The following is a 21,143-nucleotide window of genomic DNA, read 5'->3' on the forward strand; positions in this document are numbered from 1 at the left end:
GTCCAAATGGGCCTTAAGTCTCTCTAAACTGGTCTTGTTTAGAAATCTTAAAAGGTGTCTCCACAAATTTAAAGTGTCTTACTTGGATTATGATGAATGAATACACTGAGTATATTCATTGAATGATCACTATATTAGACACCGGCCCTTTCACGATTGGTGCTCCCCTGTATAGAAATTATACATGTGACCCGGAGGGCAGTATAAAATTAAGTGGACAAGTTTTCTGTGATATGTTCAAAACATCTGGTCAGACAACTCAACAGCAGGATTTTCTGGGATTCCACTTGTGGGTAGAAAACTGGACCTGAATTGTTATAATAGTCATTGTAATTGTGTCTGGCCACCCTATACCTTGGAGTATGTTTTACTTTAACCCCTTGGCGACATCCACCATAGATGTACTGCAGATGTGTATGAGGATTGTATGGCGCAAGCTTGGAAGGCAAGTCCGCTCCATGGACAGCAGCTGTCTTGACAGCCAACAGAAGGTCACAGCAGCTGCGATTGGAGGAAAACTCTAATTGTGGCTGTTACCATTTAAATGCAGCTGTGAAGTATGATCGTGGCATTTAAATGTCCTAAATGCCCTCTTCCTAGCAAAAAGATTGCAGCTGCCGTTGAGTGTCATCACAGCATGGGTTCTTGTGACGGCCCCCAGGATTGCCATGTATTTCTACCTATTAAGATGAGCCTGTGATAAGTCTTAATAGAATACTTGCAAAAATACAATAGACTGCAATCTTCTTCCCATATTTATAATAAAAAAAGAAAATAAACATTTGTTATTGCTGCATCCGTAAAAGTCTGATTTCTTAAAATTACACCGCATTTCTCTGCTTTCTTGATCACTTTGTCTCCAAGAAAAAAATGGAATGAAAAGTGATCAAAAAGTTGTATATACCCCAAACTGGTACCAATAGAAACCACATGTTTTCCCGCAAATACAAGTCTTCTTACAGCTGCAGCGACAGAAACATAAAATGGAATGATGGTCAGAAGATGGCAACAGGAAATAATTTTTTTTAAGATTTTATTTTTCAAAGAAGTACAAAAAATTATATAAACTTGGAATCATCATAATTACGCTAAGCCAAAGAATAGTTATTTTTGCTGCAAAGTGTACGCCATAAAAATAAGACCCTCTCCAAAAATCGTGCAATTGCATTTTTTTCCATGTCACTCTACTTCGAATTTTTTACTTTTTTCAGTACAGTATATGGTACATTAAATAGTACCATTGAAAAATACAATTAGTCACACACAAATCATGCCCTCAGAGAGCTTGACAAGAAAGGTTATATAAATCAAGGAATGTGTGGGGGCAAGGTTTTGGCTTTTCCCTGTTTAGATGCTAATCAATAAAGATAAGGCTGACCCTTTATCCACAACATGAGATGACCATGTCCTGCGTCTATACTATAGGGAAGCCTAAAGAACTTTGATATTTGTATGTGAGGTTTCAATGTGGATATTTTTTAAGGAAGTATGCTGTTAAATCTTTCCAGCCTGAAAACGACTGCTTCACCATTACAATGCCTCCTAAAAGTTAATGCATAAATGTCATTAAAAAATTAAAGTGTAAAAAGTTAACCCCGAGAGAACTATAGCAACTCTGTAATGAGAATTTCAGTTCAGGACTATAGAAAAAATGTAAAAATATATATTGAGAAAAAAAACCCTCAAAATGTAAAAGTGCAGAAAACATTACGAAACACAATCTATATCTGTCACATGACTGCTGTTAGCAAAAACACATTCGAAAGCTGACTTGTTTTGTCATTTCCATCCCCAGAAGTTCTCTTTTCTTTTCTGTGCACGCTCTAAAACTTGAGACGCCAGAGAACTTGAAGCTGCTGACCTAGCAGATATTTGTGAAAGTCGGTCATCTTAGGGGAAAAAAAAAGACATTTTGTTAGAGTCCAGTATTAAAGACTATTAAAATGTTTACAAGTACAGGGCACGTCATGGCTAGTAGCTCTAATGTGTGGATGAAAACTTTTTTCAATGCTAGGAGGTAGCTGCTCCTGGTGTATAGGTTATCGCTTAATTGAAATGCACACAGCCAACTTGTTTTGGAACGGAGCCCTAATTGGGCTGCCATTGAGGTCCATGGGGCCTCCAGTTCCATATGAAGGAATACAGAAGTGTTTTTTTCCTTTCAGATTCTGTATGAATAGAATTGTGGCATGTTCTATGTAGGCCTCCAACATACTAGCATTTGCTTTTATCTGTGTGTCGGACAAGGACTGCATGAAAAAAACTCATTGCATGCACTATTCTGATCTCACCTATTCAAGTCAATGGGGAAAGAATAAAAAAAAAAAAAAGAAAGGACAGCTCACGGATGCCATCTATGTGCCGTCAAAACAAAGTGGGCTTGTGTCGTGTTTTTTTTTTTTTGCAGACATGAAAAACGCATGACATACAGAGAAAAAAAACCTGACACACAGACCGAATACAGAGGCCCCATGGAGCTGCACCCATAAAAAAAAGTCTGTGTTTAGTGGAATGGAGCTGTCTGCTTCCTGCAGAAATCAGCTCCATGCATGAGCACATTGAACAGCTGATCAGTGGGGGTCGCATAAATTGTATTTCAGCAGGATTTCAGTAGCGGTGAGCGATTCCAACAACCTCATTGGTTGTTGGGTACACACCCCCCTTTGGAGATGTGCACGAGTGCTAGTTCAGGAGACCAGCGGCCCGTGCACGAGTACTACCTCACAAAAGCCCCGCGGCCCGTCAAATAAGCGCTAGCAGGACTCGTAGGAGGGTCGGCAACTTGTACTCTGTGGGCCGATATTATTAACCCCTTGCAGGCTGCTGTTCCCTGTTGTGAGATCAACACAGCAACTCCCGGTCACTTAATGTACTCAGCCATGGTGTGACCCCCGACTGTCCGCACCGATCACCCTTCAATAATAAGCCTGGAAGAAGTATATCTTGATCGGCAGAGCCGCTACATCCGTGTGTCTTATTATAGAAGGCTGGATCGGTGCAGACAGTCGGTAGTCAGACCAGACATTAAGTGACCGGGAGTGTGGTGCTAATCTGACAAGAGGGAATACCAGCCTGCAGGGGGCGAGAAAAGCGGACAACACAGTAGAACTGTAACTGCAGGGTGCCGCCGACCCTCCTACGGGGCTGCTAGCGGTTATGTCACGGGCTGCGGGGCTCGTTAGGTAGCACTCGTGCACAGGCCACGGGGCTCGTGAACTAGCACTTGTGCACATTTCCAAAGGGGGTGTGTACCCAACAGCCAATGAGGTTGCTGTAATAGCTCACCGCTACTGAAGTGCAGCTCAAATACAATATATGCGTGGGGGGGCCTGGGTCGTGGACCACTACCAATCTACTACTTATGGTCTATTCTAGGAAGAAGCCCTCATTAGTTTACAACTGGACAAAGTCTTTTAATCTGCATACAAATCTGAGTAACTTTTAATCCATTGCATAATACATCATAATATACCTTAGGGTGCATTCACACGAACGTATATCGGCTCGGTTTTCACGCCGAGCCGATATACGTTGTCCTCGGGTGCACTGGGGGGGAGGCTAGAAGAGCCCAGGAGCAGAAACTCAGCTCCCGCCCCCTCTCTGCCTCCTCTCCACCCCTCTGCACTATTTGCAATGGGGAGAGGCAGAACGGGGGCGGGGCTAATTTCCGAAACTTAGCCCCGCCCCCGTTCCACCTCCTCTCATTGCAAATAGTGCAGAGGGGCGGAGAGGAGGCAGAGAGGGGGCGGGAGCTCAGTTCCTGCTCCTGGGCTCTTCCAGCCTCCCCCCCCTGCACATGAGGACAACGTATATCGGCTCCCTTAGACTGATTCTGTGTTACAGCCTGTATTCTAGTCCAGAGCTGCATCATAATTCTGCAGGTCTTTTTGCTGGCTAAATGAAAACTGTTTCATTGAACTACGATGTGGTACTAAAAAGAAACGGGTATCTTCTTCGGGTGAGCGAGGCGTTACTAGTGCATACTTCTGTTGCTAGGTAAATGAGGAGGTATGCCATCCAACGTTGTTGGGGAAGGCTGCGTTCGGCTCTAGTGATTTTTTTTTCTCTACAAGTTGTTCAGTTTTTCACCTAATTTAAGATTTGTGATTCATACGAACAACTTATGAACAACGTTCATGCCGAGTTTGAATAACTGCAACAGACAGTATGGACAAACGTGTATGACTGCCTCAGCGTAACAAAAGTTCATCAATCATTCATTCAACAGTTGTTCAACCATCAACTTACTTTTATCAAATTGCGTACAGCCACAATAAAGGGGTATTCCTGTTGCACCACAACTGCATTCATTTCAATAAGAGGGATACAGATTGCCGAGCACTTGGAACTCTGCAATTTCCGGTTCTCTCATTGACATAGAGCGACAATGCAGTTGCATAAACTCTACTCCGTTCATTTGGGAACCAACAAGACCCCCATTCTAGGGATCGGTGGGGATCCGAGCAGTCAGACCTCCGATAATCAGTTAGTTATCCCACGGATAGGGTATAACGTGTCACAACCGTAATACCCTTTTTAAGAGTATAAGTACATGCTCTATCAGACACAGTACCTTCAATGCCAGTGTTCTCATCAGCTGCTGCATTGTACAAGTAGAAACTGTTGAAGTTTCCTGAAAAAAAGAATTACAGTTTTACATTAAAAGTGCACAACCAGTGCTGATAGAAAATGGAAATTTGATTTAAATTTAAGTGAAGGGTCACCTTAGAGCCAGATACTGAAGATATTAGGGAATCAATTAGTATTAGTGAAATCCACCACAAATATAAGGCCCTATTCATTCGGCCGATAGTGAGTTGCGTCCAAGATTCTCAGGCGTAACTTGCATCGGATAGAACACGGATACTTTATCCATGGGCTGCCTGATGCGTGGGACACCGCACATAACATGTACTATTCATGTCTGAGAACTGGCCAAGAATAGAATATGCTGCTATTTTTCACACTTGCACTAGGTGTTCGAGAGATAAATCACTCATGTGAATGAGCTCATTCATGTGAATGGATTCTTTTCCCATGTTAATTCTGTTCGTCTTAGAATTGGACATAACTTGCATAGTAAAATTGCCCATGTGAATACACCCTAAGGTGGAAATCTGCAAATCTTGTATCGAGTTGACTAAGATGAACCCACTTCACTAGCATCAGGTGTCGGCTGTGTTATATAGCTGATACCCGCCAGGATCGTGGATAACTTACATCCTAGCCTTTTAAAGTCAAATACTGCAGCCATCATTTGTTTGCACCCCCAACCACGATGCAATCATGGGGTGCCAAACAGTTGTCATGGCTGCTGGAGGTTTAGTGACGGCCCCGAGCCTCCCATGGTAGTATACAATGTTTGGCTTGTGAAGTAGGCATTTATTCCAATACACAGCAAGCTGTAGAATGCGGTTCAGCTGATCAACTTTAATTTGAATTCAGCTTAAATGTTTGTTCAGAAGATAGAAGGGTCTGGGGACCGAGCTGTCAGGGTGCCCATCTGCCGGTACGGATAGGGAACAACATTCTGCAACTTTTTATGCACTGGAATACATGAAGACCGCAGAAGCCAAACTTATCAATTTTTAGTAAAAGCCAATTGCAAAAATGTTTTATTACATTATTGATGCAATGCCATTAAGAATTGTGATCACTGGTTTCCACAGCCTCTTAATTTCCTGTTTGCACTGCAGACATGCCAGCAGACAGGGTGGTTAAATGAAGTTTGTAGTTCAATACAAAGAGTTCCTGAAAGTATGAAATTACAGGATGATTAAATGCTATCAAAGTGGAATCTAGAGAGATAAAATGGAATTTAAAAAAAAGTTTGAAAAGTGACAAAAAACTTGCATTCTAATTTTTTAATCTGTTTTGGGCAAAGATGTGAAATGGTTTGCAAACATAATCTTACCATTATGCTGGAACTCAGGATCTCGCAGTGATCCATGTATTCGACATGATGGATTGCACTTTAGCGTAAAAGGTTTTTCCACTGGATATAATATAGCTTCGGGAGACGGTTTACAGGAAATACTTGGACTTGGCCACGGATCCTCTCTCAATGGCAATGGATCAACAGTCCTCAGACCAGCAACACGGGGACATTTTACAGACTCCTCCTCCTCATCCTGGAACTTAAAGTAGTAATGAAGTTAGTAATTAATGACAGATATTCCTATACATCTCATTGTGCATTTTCATACATTCTGTAGAGAGATCTGTGCTTTAGCAGCAGAACGTGTGCAAGCATGTATATTATACACAATTCAGTCATGGTTAGCTAAACCTGATGAAATGCAGTCAGCATCTTCTTGAGTCTATTGTACGTTCATGCTTTTGTCATATTGCTGCAAGTTGTACTTGAAATACACTTGAAGTCCGTTTCCCTGGCTATAATTTCTAAGTGATGGAAATAGGAGGACAGAGAATCCTACTTTCGATTGACGACTTAAGATGACTTCTGGAAAGGGTTGTACCATGAAAATTATAGTTTACAGTTAAATCTAGTTCATAATTCTAAACAATTTTTGTATGTACATATATTAAAAAATGTTTATATCCTCAGATATTCCAGGACTAATGTTAGAATAGCGCCACCTGCTGTTTCTATTGAACAGCCTTTCTGTGTCCAGTCCTGCTCAGTAAATGTGTCATGTGGTTACACCTACTCAGTCTTGCTTCTCTGTAGTAACGCTACCTCACTCTTATCACTTGTTCAGCATCTCTTCTGACATCAGAGAAGATACAGTAACTTCAGAAGCAGCCACTCATCTGACCAGCGATCCTTCACATACCCATAGGAGCAGAGAGAAGAGAGAGAATGCAATTTACAGGGCTTCCAAAACGGGCCAGCAGCTTCTATTTGACCAGCTGTTCCTGCCAGAACTACGCATCCTTCCTAGCTTTTAAGATCTGCCTGCCCCATTCCTTATTGTAGCGGATGAAGGCTTTGGCCTGACCACCCACGTTCTGTGCCCCTGTGAGTGTAGAGGCTTGGACACCAGGAGGCACATTTTTAATTCATTGACATCAGCAAGTGGAGAGTATTCCAGAGCACACTTCATATGGAACTCGAGAACGTGTGTGCCGTATACATGGTTCTGCACATATTTTGCTGTGCCGACAATGCAGGTTGGAATGCAGATGAGGATCAACTTGCAACTATCTCGCACGATGCTGCAGTTGACCCAACTCTACATGGCAGGCTTGCATCATCTGGTCTCTGTATCAGGGAAATCTTCGCAGACTACTTTGTTCCCTCAGGGAGCAGTTCTGTGGCAGATGGTCTCGGTCTCTCTCAAAAAATTTGCCATTGACGCGCGCTGTGGTGGGGAGGGGCTAAAACAGGCACGTCGCAGCAGGGAGGAGGCAAAAACTGTGGCGGGGTCAAACTTAGCGTGATGCTCGTTCGAGTAACGAGCGCCATCGACTACGCTAATACTCGAACGAGCATCAAGCTCGGCAGAGTATGTTCGCTCAACTCTACTCATTATCCATTTTTCCCCCCCAAAATAAAAGCATTAGCCAACTCTGTGTGTGCCTTTCATTCCTTTTATTTAGAGTAATATGCTGCACTGTGACAGGTGTCTAAGAAGGATCAACAGATGTTTGGAAAAACCAATGTCTGCTGTTTCATACAAAATTTGTTGTTATTCTATTCTAAATTAAAGTTGTCTTTTTTGGCAAGACAAAGAACTTTACTAAAAAAAAAACGTAGATTTTTAAAACAGCACATAAAACATGGATGGAAAAACGTAGAAAACTTTTCATGCAATAGCAAACATTATAAAAAGATTACGTTTTATAAAACAGTATAAAAATGGGGTAGCAAATCATCTGCAGATTGATCACCACTAGGGGGTGTTGACTGGTCACTAGGTCCAAGTTGTGGCTGCATTATGGCTGATGAGGCTTGAAAAAAGGCCCTGGCAGGGGTGCAAAATGCATTTCGGGCCTGTGATAACACCTGTAGTACCACTTAGAATATTGCGAGTTATGCCCCCCTTCATAGCTCATAGGTTGTTGTGGGGGCTCATAAGATTTTGGGAGTGAAGGAGGTGGTGTTTCAATTTGACAGCAGTCTATGGCGATTAACCAGTCACTGATCGAGTGACTCAAAGCACTCGTCATGGCTATTAGGCCTCAAAAAGTGTAACAATTGCAGCCTGCATGGGCCAAACATGCATGGCATCAAGTTTACGAACACTGTTAGCAACCATCTTTAAAATATGGCTATTAGTCTCGGCAACCAAAAAATGCCCCTGCTACTAGACGTTTTTAGCTGACTTTTTTTTTAAAAGGATTTATAAAATCACACGAGGTGTGTAAGGAGCCCGACAATCACTGTGGATCACAGTAAGAAGCACACATGATAAACCCATTAGTTGTATGTTTCTTCGGTTCGCAAGAGTCTTTCATACACTTCAACTAGAAAGTCAATTGGAACATATGTGGATTATGTTAAAGAAACATTACATAATTGCAAGATGACAACAATACCAGAGAAAATGACTCAAATCTCTGCACCATATTCAGAACTTTATACAGCAACATGTTTCCACTGCTGTTAAAATACTGCCACCTCTCAGTGTGCGTCAGAGGAAAGAACCCGCCACATCCCCACAGCAACATAAACTAAATTATGGTACGGTTATTTCTTATACTCACCCGCTCCTACAATCCATCGCCATCACCAGGTAAAGAGCGGGCAGCGCAGGAATATCTGACGCCTTTCAGAGTCCTGTGCGCACACTCTCCCATACAAGTCTATGGGAGAACACAAACAGGGAACTCTGTGCAAAGTCAGATATTCCTGTGCCACGCGCTCTTTACCTGGTGATGGCGATGGATTGCGGGAGCAGGCGAGTATAATAAATAACCGTACCATAATGTATTTTATGTTGCTATGGGGACGTGACAGGTTCCCTTTAAAAATGTTATAAATTCGCTAAATACTCCATTTCATTAAAAAAAATTGCCTTACCTTTTTTCTTTCATATAAACTGTTGGAGACAATTTTGTTTGGAGAATAGCCCTTTTCAGGGGATTTTTTATGCTTAAGACCTGAATTGTCATGAGATTTACTTGGGGATACTAAAAGTGCACCACCTTAAAAACAAACAAAATAAAATGTACTTTTTCAGAAATGAAGCGCGGGGTAATACAGTAATAAAGTATCCATAAGCAGACAGCTCCCACAAAAACGAGTGATAATCATTACATGTATATGCGGGCATTGTGCACTTTTCGTTTAAACAATGGATTTTAGTTCACTTAAAATCCATCGTTCAGCCGCTGAAAGGCTGAGCAAATATATTCCATTTGAATGTATTTCAGCTATCTTTCAAAAGACTGCAGGATGTTCTCCCCGCAGCATGTTTATACTAGCTACAAGGAGAATAATGCAATCTGCTGGCAGCTGGGAGGAGAACAATGGAATGTGCCAGCAGCTGTTTACACAGCTGGGCGTGTTTTTAAACACACACTGGGATCTGCAAACAACTCCTGGAGGTCCTTTTACATGCAAATGAAGATGATAAAGTGTTAATGGCCATTAACACTTTATGAAAATACATCGCAAAATGTTTCAATCTTTCAGTAATTTGAAAGATTATCTTTGCATGTAAAAGTGCCTTAATCAGCAGCCATTATCAGGCTGATTACAGAGACATTCTTTGACAAAAACATAGTATGGCCCCCATTGATCCAATTCATACACATGCTAATTATGTTTAACAACATTTCAGTAGGACATGCCATAAAATGGTGGTCTGGCGCTTTGTCAGTGAAAGCATGTGTATAATCAATGTCCATTAAAATGAAACAGAGCAATGTGTGTCCACTTTTGTAAAGGAATCATGTACTTTTCTCTGACACGAATATCAAATATAGCTGACAAAGCAGTGGTTAAATCAGTGAACAGCTACTGTGGTCCCAGTAATTAAAGAATGAAGGAGAGGGTGTTTAGGGAACTCATTGTCATGAACTACTGCGCTATTCCATCCAGGGTTTTGGGAAGGATCTGAGCCAGAAGCCTCAATCCGGGCCTATGAACAAAGCCCAAGTCATATCAATGCATAGCTATAAAGAAAATCAATTGCCCTCTAGCCCCCCCCCCCCCAATTTTCCCTCCCCTTCCTTTATCCCCCCTCATTCTCCCAAACGTTGTTAGGATGCATACAATGTGTATTGATGGATGTTAATTGATGCACTCACGCAGGAATTTGCTTTGTATCTTTTAGAAATGCGAATAAAAATCTATTGTTTAAAAAAAAGAAAAATTGTACGGCACACCAGGCCTTCGATCAGGTCTTGCCCAAACTGCAGAGTCTATGACTGAAATGGTTGTTCTCCACCACCTACAGTACATTTGTGAGGGCTGAACAGGTACAAGGTCTAGTAGCACTGGATCATATTCCTGTGTGTACCGTGTAAGTTTACCTGTAGTTGGAGTCGTTCTGTCATGATGAGTCCGATGTGTTAGCCCATAAGTTTTTAGTTTTGGAGTAGGAAGTCTTCCCTCCACCACAGACACTGAAGAACGGTCAGCCTGTTTCTCGGGAGGAGTATATAGCGCATCAGTTGTTCTATATGAATATACAGACAAGGAAAATTGTTGAAATAAATACTGAAGTAAAGTAGTATCTTTCTGTCCATGAGGGGTTAGTATTATACAAAGAAAATGTCAATGAATACTTATGTACAGTAAATACTGTGTCCATATTTGCTTGTGTAGATATCCATCATATAAACAGGACAGCTGTTACATGGTGCAAATAAGGAAGATAGAACAATACCTCTGCAGCGCCACCTACTGGATGGCAGCATTCCTTCAAATCAATGTCAGACCCAGCTGTCTGTATACGAGTTCTGGCTTGGTATTTAATTCCCAATCATTGTTCTAAAGACTTGTGTAAAGGGTCAAGCATTGATTTGAAGGAAAGCTGCCATCCAATAGGTGGCGCTGCAGAGGTATTGTTCCATCTTTCTTATCTACATATATAGCCATGACATCTACACACAAGGGTGCACAATCACATTTTAACCAAGCGAAGAATGATTACAAGAATGATTAGAAACAATTTCTTACATAAATATGATAGTAGCACCAGTACAATACAATAGGGACACATGCAACCCCCCCCCCCCCCCCCACTTCCTTTGTGTTTTTACACTGGCACGTTATCATTGTGGCAGCTTAATATTGTTCAAATGACAACAAATTATATATGTAAAGGTGTATGCTTTAAATGCAGTTGAGGATATAGTGAAACATCTATATACTGGAATTTTTAGGCCTCATGTCCACGGGCATAATTCATTTAGCAAATCTGCACGAGTCTCCCGTGTGTGCAATCCGCAGATCAATTTGCCCATAGGGAATCATTGGACAGCCGCAGGTAATTAAATACCTGCAGATGTCCTTTTACGCGGAAAAAAAACCCCAAAACATGCTCCATTTTCTGCAGATTCCCGCACGGATGGCTTCCATTGAAGTCGGCTGCGTCTGTGCTGCAAATCAGTGGGGACGCAGGAGATTAAAAAAATTTAAAAAAAAGAGAGAACATGGTGCACGGTACGCCTAGACGCATCAGCCGTGCATAAGAAAGAAGATCCGGCAGCGATGGAGAAGACCTGCACCACTTCTGAACAGGTAAGAAAATGTCTCTTTAGGCCCCATGGCTGCGGGCACGGCTGCGGGTATGGCTGGAAACCGCTGCGGAATTCCACACTTGGAAACCATGCGTGCCCGTGGACATGAGGCCTTAACCAAACTTTGAAAATGTTTTTTGTCCTTGGATAATAACCATAAGGATGCCAGACGGCCTGTCATTTTCATAGGCTAAATGAGGTGACTGTAAGGAGAATAACCAAAACGTTCAGTGCTGTGCGAAAGATTTAGGCAGGTGTGGAAAAAATGAGAAGATAGGAGTCTGATTGACTCCATATTTATTCTGCAGCAGGACAACAACCTTAAACATACAGCCAATGTCATTAAGAGCTATCCAGTGTAAAGAAGAACAAGGAGTCCTGGAAGTGATGATATGGCCCCCACAGAGCCCTGATCTCAACATCATCGAGTCTGTCTGAGGTCACATGAAGAGACAGAAGAATCTGAGCAAGCCTACATCCACAGAAGATCTGCGGTTAGTTCTCCAAGATGTTTGGAACAATCTCCCTGCTGAGTACCTTCAAAAACTGTGTGCAAGTGTACCTAGAAGAATATATGCTGTTGTGAAGAGTGGTCACACCAAATATTAATTTGATTTAAATTTTTCCTTTGGTCATTCACTTTGCATTTTGTTAATTAACAAAAATACTATTAACATTTCTAGTTTTGAAAGGATTCTTACTTTGCAGCATTTTCCACACCTGCCTAAAACTTTTGCACAGTACTGTACCAAGAAAGAATTTGTGCATTTTTGCAACCAATGACCTCCTATTGCTCAAAATTAAAACGAAATATATAAAACTATGCAAGTTTTCAAATAGGCTTTGAAAGCGAATATAAATACAGGAATAAATGTAACGCATCCATTTTTTTTTTCGGGGGGAAGGGGAAGCGGTTGTTCCTCACATGAGCACAGTTTTTTCCTTTTAATTTTGTTGCATTACCTTTATGAGTTAGTTGTATGTCATCTGTAGAGATGAGCGAGCATGCTCTGATAAGTCAGTTATTGGAGCGTGCATCGCTCTTCTTGAGTAACTACATTCTTGTCTGAGCGGGCTCGGGGGAGGCGGTGGTGAGAGAATGCAGTTACTCGAGAAGAGCCATGCTCGCTCGAGTAACTGACTTATCCGAGCGTGCTCGCTCATCTCTAGTCATCTGTGTACAATTTGTAGTGCCATGTAAGGCTGGTCTCACACGACTAGGTTTGAACTGCAAATTCTGTGATAGTCACCCGCACGGACAATCCGCGGTATTCCGCACACATTCAAACAACAGAACATTCGCATGTCCGCTCCCATAAGTGGACAGCAATAGCGATTTCCGCTCACAGAAATATAATCGCAGCATGTTCGATTTTAGTGTGGATTCCGCATAGACAGCTTCCGTTGAAGTCAGTGGAAGCCATCCGACCCACGGCCTATCCACAATTGACATTGCGTATAGTTTGCGGGTACCCACGCCATCGCTTGGTGAAGGCACGGGAAAAAGAAAGATTTAAAAAACAATCTGCACTGTGCATGTCCGACAGCGATTTGCTGTGACAATCCGCAATGCAGATATTTAAAAGGCACGCAGGGACGTCGGCCGGGAACAGGGCCGGATTCCTCTGTCGTATCTGGAATCCGACCCGTCCGTGCGAGACCGGCCTAAGACAGTGTTAAATAAGAATAACTTTCAAATGACAATGAAAAAAAGTTTCGAAAATCTACAAAGTTAGGTCAGTTGTTACGGAGAACGTAGCCACATTTATGTTTTCTGTGCAACAGAATGTGATCGGAAGGAACCTGCAAAGTCCTTCACTTTTTTCTTACTACTGCTTTATAGGCAAAGAGTTAGAGAAAGAATTAAGTAAGAAACTTCATCTTCACGGCATTCCTAGCATGTAGAGTCCTGGAAATAAAAAACTCAACTGATCTGCATGACATAACAGTGGAGGTTTGTGTCATTGAGCGGTTCCTCTACGTATCATGGAGAATACTGAGCTCACTGCTTTTTGACAACCAAGGAAACCTGGAACTCAGAAAAAAACTCCAGATTCCTCGTGACACCAGAGCAGCGTTTGTGGCTAGCAGCGCTGTTCCGCTACGTATTACCATGAACGTTCAGATCATAACTTCCTGCTGAGTCACCTCTCCTCCAAGACCACTGTGAGAATAGTAACACTGATACTGGCAAAGTAAAGGTTACAACTAAGGTGAGTGATGGAAATTTTGAGAACAATGCAGAAGGCCTTTTGGTTTTATGTAGCTTTGTCCGAGTAAAGGAAAGATCAATTACTTCACTTCAGTAACAGGCGGGTATCATTAAACCATGCGAGAGATTTTAGAAAATGCACAGAACTGTAGTGAAATATAGCGAATGGTGAAATTGTTTAATAATGAAACTGCAGAATTCTTACTAGGCCACTGAAAAAGATTTTAGGGGCAGGGACTGGTGTAAAATAAAGAAATAGTCACCCCCCTCCTTAAAGTGCCCAACACACCGACGCAGGTGTCATGGTTCCTGCTGCTCCATTCCCGAATGAAGCTGCAGTGGTCATATGCCATTCGCTGTTTATGGAATCGCGCCACGAATCACAGGCGGAAGCAGTTATTTTGCCATAAATGGTACATTACCACTGAAGCCTGTGATTGGCTTAGTGGTGAAGTGCACAATGAATGGTACACAACTGCCGCAGCACCTTCCAGGATTGGAGTGGTGGGGACCGGGGCTCATGTGCTAGATATTACAAAATTTAATTCCTCTGACTTAGATGTAAAGCTTCTGCCATTTTTCCCATTAAGAAAAAGGGGGGAAAAAACCATACAATTGTTTTTGCCATACAACTGCTTATTGCCAGGAAAACAGACCACTTCTTCTATGGAAAGAAATAGCAGAGCACAACGGTAGGTGGTGGCCAGGCCAAAAGCTGGTGCGCATGCGCTCCTGATATCTCGGTCCTCAGACATTGATGAAACAAGTGTGCAAGCACTGGCCTCCTTCGCTCCTCTACTATTCCTTATGCACCTAGTGTGCCCACAGATTTCAATAGCCAAACAAATGCCAAAAGGATTGTCTATTTGGCATGCATTTGGCTGGTACAGTATACTTTTGTATCCCACAACCCTAAACTGTATTGATTATGATTTTCAATACAATTGTATGTTTTATTCCCCTTTTTCTTAATGGGAAAAAGGGCAGAAGCATTACATCTAAGTCATACGTTTCATAGATCTCTTCAAACAGTTCCACTGAATGTAATCACTGAGAATGCCCAGACTAAACAGCTAGGCCCAATATCCACGGGTGGGTCAGATGTTGTGAGAGGGAATCCCGCGCCGCCCGCAGCCAGTGAATCCTATTTACCCGTTTTCCCCAGCAGCAGCGTTCGCACAGATCCCTCCACTTCCAAATTTGCTGTACTGCACATGGTCCTCATGGCTCACTGTCAGACACGCGCAGTACAGTTTTGTTTCTTTTTTAAACTCCTGCTTTCTGCGGGATCCGCGGCACGGACGCAGTGTCAGCTGCAAGTGTGCTGTGGATCGGATGGCTTCCATTGACTGCAATGGAAGCCGTCCCTGCGGGATCCGCAGAAAAATGGAGCATGTTGCGATTTGTTTTCCTGACCAAAGGGTCTGCAAAACACATCCGTATGCTTAAATTAATTTGCAGACGCTAATGCTTCCCTATGGACGGCTTGATTTGCGGATCTCCCACATGGGTGTCCCGTGCAGGTTCCGCAAATCAAATCCGCCTGTGGACATTGGGCCTATGACTAATAATGTCTACAACAGTGCAAAAGCTATCTCCGATCAAGATCATACAACATACATGAAAACCTTACAAATATACTTTGGTAACATTACTAATTAAAAGAAAAAGAACACTCACTTCTGTGCTTTTGCTGCTCCATTGTTGTTTTCTAAGTGCTGTTCTATTGTGTTCTCTTCTTCATCGTCTCTCTCTTCCATCTCATCAGGTTCATTCTCCATCTGCAAAGGTTCTATATTTTCTGGTGGTTCGGCATCATCACATTCATCCCAAACTAATTTCCTTCTAACTGGTAGCGTGGCAGCATCTGAAACGCCTAGATTACCAGTACTAGATGGCATGTTCATGATTTCTGGTGACTGTTGTAACTTTCCTTTATTTGAAGAGGTTTGCAATCTATACAACCAGAACACACAAATAAAGCACTATTAGAATGTATGACGATAATTATATGTTTATATAGAGCCAACATATTTAACAGATCCTTAAAGGGGTTGTCCCGCGAAACAAAGTGGGGGTATACACTTCTGTATGGCCATATTAATGCACTTTGTAATGTACATTGTGCATTAAATATGAGCCAAACAGAAGTTATTCACTTACCTGTTCCGTTGCTAGCGTCCTCGTCTCCATGGTGCCGTCTAATTTTCAGCGTCTAATCGCTGGATTAGACGCGCTTGCGCAGTCCGGTCTTCTTTTCTGAATGGGGCCGCTCGGCTCCTCGTAGCTCCGCCCCGTCACGTGCCGATTCCAGCCAATCAGGAGGCTGGAATCGGCAATGGACCGCACAGAAGACCTGCGGTCCACCGAGGGTGAAGATCCCGGCGGCCATCTTCACAAGGTAAGTCAGAAGTCGCCGGAGCGCGGGGATTCGGGTAAGTACTGGACGGTTTGTTTTTTTTATGCCTGCATCGGGTTTGTCTCGCGCCGAACGGGGGGCTATTGAAAAAAAAAACAAACCCGTTTCGGTGCGGGACAACCCTTTTAAGGGATATAGCAGAGGAAAGTGTTATCACTTATCTGCTGGAGGTGTTATAAGTAGAGATGAGCGAGCACCAAAATGCTCGGGTGCTCGTTACTCGGGACGAAATTATCGCGATGCTTGAGGGTTCGTTTCGAGTAACAAACCCCATTGAAGTCAATGGGCGACCCGAGCATTTTTGTATATCGCCGATGCTCGCTAAGGTTATCATTTGTGAAAATCTGGGCAATTCAAGAAAGTGATGGGAACGACACAGCAACGGATAGGGCAGGCGAGGGGCTACATGTTGTACTGCATCTCAAGTTCCCAGGTCCCACTATTAAGCCATAATAGCGGCAAGAGTGGACCCCCCACCCAACAATTTTTACTTCTGAAAAACCCTCATTAGCAATGCATACCTTAGCTAAGCACCACACTACCTCCAACAAAGCACAATCCCTGCCTGCATGACACTCCGCTGCCACTTCTCCTGGGTTACATGCTTATAGCCGGTTCCACTGAAAGCAATGGGCTGCCGGCGTGCGCGGGATGAATTGTCGGGAAGGGCTTAAATATAGAAGCCCTTCCCTGCAATTCATCCAGAAATGTGTAAAAATAAAAAAAATATATATACTTACCTTGTCCCGGCAGACGGAGTTCAGCGCGGCCGGCAGTGGGTGTGAAGGGGGTGTGCTGAGCCAATCAGGGGGCAGGTCTGACTCACACCCCCTTCACACCCACTGTAGGCCGCGCTGAACTCCGTCTGCCGGGACAAGGTAAGTATATATATTTTTTTTATTTTTACACATTTCTGGATGAATTGCAGGGAAGGGCTTCTATATTTAAGCCCTTCCCGACAATTCATCCCGCGCACGCCGTTAGCCCATTGCTTTCAGTGGAACCTGCTGTATTGCCGGCTCCATTGAATTCAATGGGCAAACATTGTTCTTCTCTGCCACAGCTGTTACAGCTGTGGCAGAGAAGAATGATTTGTCTTCTATATGTTCTCAGTGGGGTCGGCGCTGCTGCCGCCGGCCCCATTGAGCGCATATAGAGAAGAGAACAGGAATCGCAGATCGCAGATAGGTGCGATCTGCGATTTCTGACTATGGCCTAAGAAGGACCGTTGGGGTTCTTGAAGCCTAAAATAACTCCTAACGCTCTCCCTATAGCAGCTCCGGCATCAGCAGCACTGTCCCTGATCTCTGTCAGAATGCATCTATGGCGAGCCGCGGGCGGGCAGATTTTAATACTCGGGTGACAACTGATCTCGCCAGCCACTCACTGCAGGGGGGTGGTATAGGGCTGGAACATCACAGGAGGAAGTTGTAATGCCTTCCCTGTCTTTCTATTGTCCAGAAAAGCACGCAAATTTCTCAGGGAAGAAAATGAAAGTGACTCGAACACTGCGTGGTACTCGTCTCGAGTAACGAGCATCTCGAACACCCTAACACTCGAACGAGTATCAAGCTCGGACGAGTACGCTCGCTCATCTCTAGTTATAAGCTGTTTGGTTGGGATCCCTATGGATCACTCAAGCAAACCTAAAAATTCTGGTGCCTGTTTTAATGCAAGCAGTCTGAACACGGGTCTTCCAAATTCAAAAATGCTGTTTATTTTATGTTGGCATGAGGCGCAGTAAAGTGTTTTCATCTTCTGGGTTCCTGAGAGTGCCAGCCACATGGGTGTACCTTCAACTCCGATGTGGTGAAGAATGGAGGCGAAAGAGCGGTTCCTGACTACCTGTGTGATAGCAACCATGTCAGAATGATTCCCTTGAGAGAAGAGAGAGAGCCTAAGAGAAGGTGCATAAGGCCAGGCCTAGTGCAGAGGTACTCCGTGATTATTTTTCCTACGCAGCCGTCTTGATCTAGGGGATCACCGCGTAGAGGTACACCTGTTTGTTTTCACATCCGTCCGGCTTGAAGTCTGGGATCACTGGATGGAGGTACTCTCAAGTCTGCTTCTTTACCTGCACTGCCAATATTGTGTAAATTGTACCATGATCTGGAACTTTTGTTACGTAAAGTTTTGCCAGGCCCTGACCGTTCCCAGGGACCTGAGGTATGTTACTTTTGTCTGCGGCTCCATTATTATTTACTGCCGAGGGTCATACTGGTGGGTAACGGAGGCATCACCCGTGACATCTGCTATCCCTGTCCCCCAGTTTATTGGGCATCCCTATCCTAGGGGTGTCCGGAAGAGGCCCAGCGCTGCTCTGGCTGTGTAAGTTTTAGATGACCACTCCTGGAGGGAGCCTGGTAAGTGCCACTGTGACAAGTGACCATTCTACCCTCCCAGCTCCTCAACGTGTGCCTTGTGTCTGGGGTCACCCTACAAGACACTGCAGCAACTCCTACAGTTTAGCGTATAGGCTTCTCCCGCAGACAGGCACTACACATTCCCTCTGCCCTTTTACATCCATCCACTGGAGCAACTAATTAGTTAGCTAATAGGGCAGTCTGCTACCTGCTGCCTCACAGACTGACAGGAGTGTGGCAGAAATATACCTCCCATCAACTACAACTCCTACCATCCTGTCACACAAGATTCTGCACCACTAGATACTTCAACTGTATAATTGAGAGCCAAAACATGTACAAAAGATCACAGCATCAAGGGAGAAGTCTTCAAAATTATGCTGCGGCTATATTCAAATAAATCCAGATATACACAAGTGTGAGATTTCAGTGCTATAAGTTTCCTTTTTCAAATATGCTTGTAAAAGGCAACTTCTCTTACCAAAATGTTGCACGATTATATGTCTGGATTTATTTGACTAAAGCCAGAATATCATTTTGAAGACCTCGGTCGTGAATCTGTGATCTCTCCACAGGTTTGGTCTTTGGGATTAAACGCCCTATGACCACTTGCACGGTGGGGTTTTTGTCCTGGTGCTGACTCTTACTCTTGCCATATAATGGAGAGCCAGTTGTCACAAAGTCCCCCAAGCCCTGATGTGGTAATGATCGGGGAAGCGGGGGCGGGGGGGTTATGATAACGGTTGCAGATGCTTACTTTTTTCATAGATGTAATGTAATGGGGAGATGTAATCTAAAACTTACCCGGCCAGATCTAGAGCTTTAATATTCCTGCTCAGATCCTCCTCACTGCTGGAGACTGTACTCACATCCCACAGTCTGTTGCTATTGGAGATTATCTGATTGAGATGATAACGGGAGAAATGAGTTCCCTCGGTACGATGTCTGTAGTATTCCGCTTTCTCTCGCAGCTCTTTTACCTGAATACAGTGAAAATTATGGGTAATCATCTTCTATCACAAATACTAATTCAGGATATTTGTAAAGCAAGTCATTTAACACCTTATACTATCAATATTTATACACAGCAGAAACAAATGCTGTTTGCAAACAGACTTCGGAGCAATGTGTATATATTTAAAAGGATCATCCCTTGAATCTTTTTATACCAAAAGTCTTAACAGGTTGTTAATAGCCATTTTAGGGTCTTTTACAGTGTTTCTGTATGACATTTTTTTGCTTCCATGTCCTCCCCTTGCTTTTGCTGTTAATCTTTGCTGCTGGGAGGATGTGTGTGCGGGGAAGGGGGGGGGGGGGTTCTATGGTAAATCAGTCTCCTCCCCCATCTTGCAGCTGACATTTCAGCTACTTCCAGCTTTCCAACAAGCTCTACAATTCTAACAAGCTAAAAATGAGGAGTCTTCCTAGCTGCCATGTTACTGCAGTGGTTCTGCTCATTACCTGACAAGCAGAGCAGAAAGCAAATTCTATCGGCAGCTGCAGTGTAGAGATTATATGAATATTGATGATTAGAGATGAGCGAGTGTACTCGCTAAGGCAAACTACGCGAGCGAGTAGTGCCTTATGTGAGTGCCTGCCCGCTCGTCTCAAAAGATTCGGGTGCCGGCGGGGGAGAGCGGTGAGTTGCGGGAGTGAGCAGGGGGAAGCGGGGGAGGGGGGAGTGAGAGATCTACCCCCCGTTCCTCCCCGCGGGCACCCGAATCTACTTGCTCGAGTAGTTTGCCTTAGCGAGTACGCTCGCTCATCTCTATTGATGATCTATCATGACACCTCCAACGTTCAGCTGTTTAAAAGGGCCAAAGGCACTAGGACGAGCACAGCAGCCTCTTCATTGTATAACAGACACAGCGTCGTCATCACAGACTGAAGAACAGGCTGCAGCGCTGTAGTGGCCTCTTCGAACAGCTTACTGCCGGAGACGCCGGGTGTTGAAACTCATTGATCAGATATTGATGACATATCCTAAGGTCATATTATCAATATTTAACCCTTTCCAATCCACTGTCTGACGTCTTCGTACATTCTGATTGAAGCTTGCACAGCTTCAACGTCAGAAGACGTCCGACAGGGTATTCTTACTGTTTATTGCCAGCCACTCCGCTTTTGGAGCCTCTCTGGCGCACACACACTGGCACTAGCCAGCAGATGGCACAGTTGTAGAACAGCAAAAAGAGAAAGCCTTTTAGGAAACCCCGAATCCAAAATTGGATTGAAAAGTGTTAAAAGTCAGAAAATCCCCTTATGACAGACAGTTTTGGCATTAAGGTTGCAGCCAATATTTCATTTTTGTTTCAATGCATTTCCACAGCCATTATTCCTTTATTTTAAATCTAGTATATAAATTTCTGCATACTGTTAGAAACACGTGTCGGATCTCGCCGAGGTCCGACACTAGATTGGAAAAGGGTTAATAAAATCCCCACCACGCCAATCAGCTTCAACCTTTTCAATATTGCATACAGTATGCTTGAAC

General features: G+C 43.5%; 1 protein-coding gene across 4 annotated transcripts in view; it reads right to left on the reverse strand.

The window, feature by feature from the left end:
- Nucleotides 1-1,016: 1,016 nt before the first annotated feature.
- MDM1 (Mdm1 nuclear protein) overlaps nucleotides 1,017-21,143 on the reverse strand; it is a 52,264-nt gene continuing 32,137 nt past the window's right edge. For all 4 annotated transcript variants that reach the window (XM_066591608.1, XM_066591609.1, XM_066591606.1 and 1 more), the window contains exons 9-15: nucleotides 19,454-19,629; nucleotides 15,548-15,823; nucleotides 10,444-10,589; nucleotides 8,987-9,111; nucleotides 5,915-6,137; nucleotides 4,574-4,633; nucleotides 1,017-1,889 (exon numbers count right to left, since the gene is read on the reverse strand). In XM_066591608.1, coding sequence (XP_066447705.1) covers nucleotides 1,780-1,889; nucleotides 4,574-4,633; nucleotides 5,915-6,137; nucleotides 8,987-9,111; nucleotides 10,444-10,589; nucleotides 15,548-15,823; nucleotides 19,454-19,629 — 1,116 coding nt within the window. In that variant the 3' untranslated portion in view covers nucleotides 1,017-1,779. The remainder of the gene's footprint in view (nucleotides 1,890-4,573; nucleotides 4,634-5,914; nucleotides 6,138-8,986; nucleotides 9,112-10,443; nucleotides 10,590-15,547; nucleotides 15,824-19,453; nucleotides 19,630-21,143) is intronic.

Source organism: Eleutherodactylus coqui, chromosome 2, assembly GCF_035609145.1.
Source record: "Eleutherodactylus coqui strain aEleCoq1 chromosome 2, aEleCoq1.hap1, whole genome shotgun sequence".
NCBI lineage: Eukaryota > Metazoa > Chordata > Amphibia > Anura > Eleutherodactylidae > Eleutherodactylus > Eleutherodactylus coqui.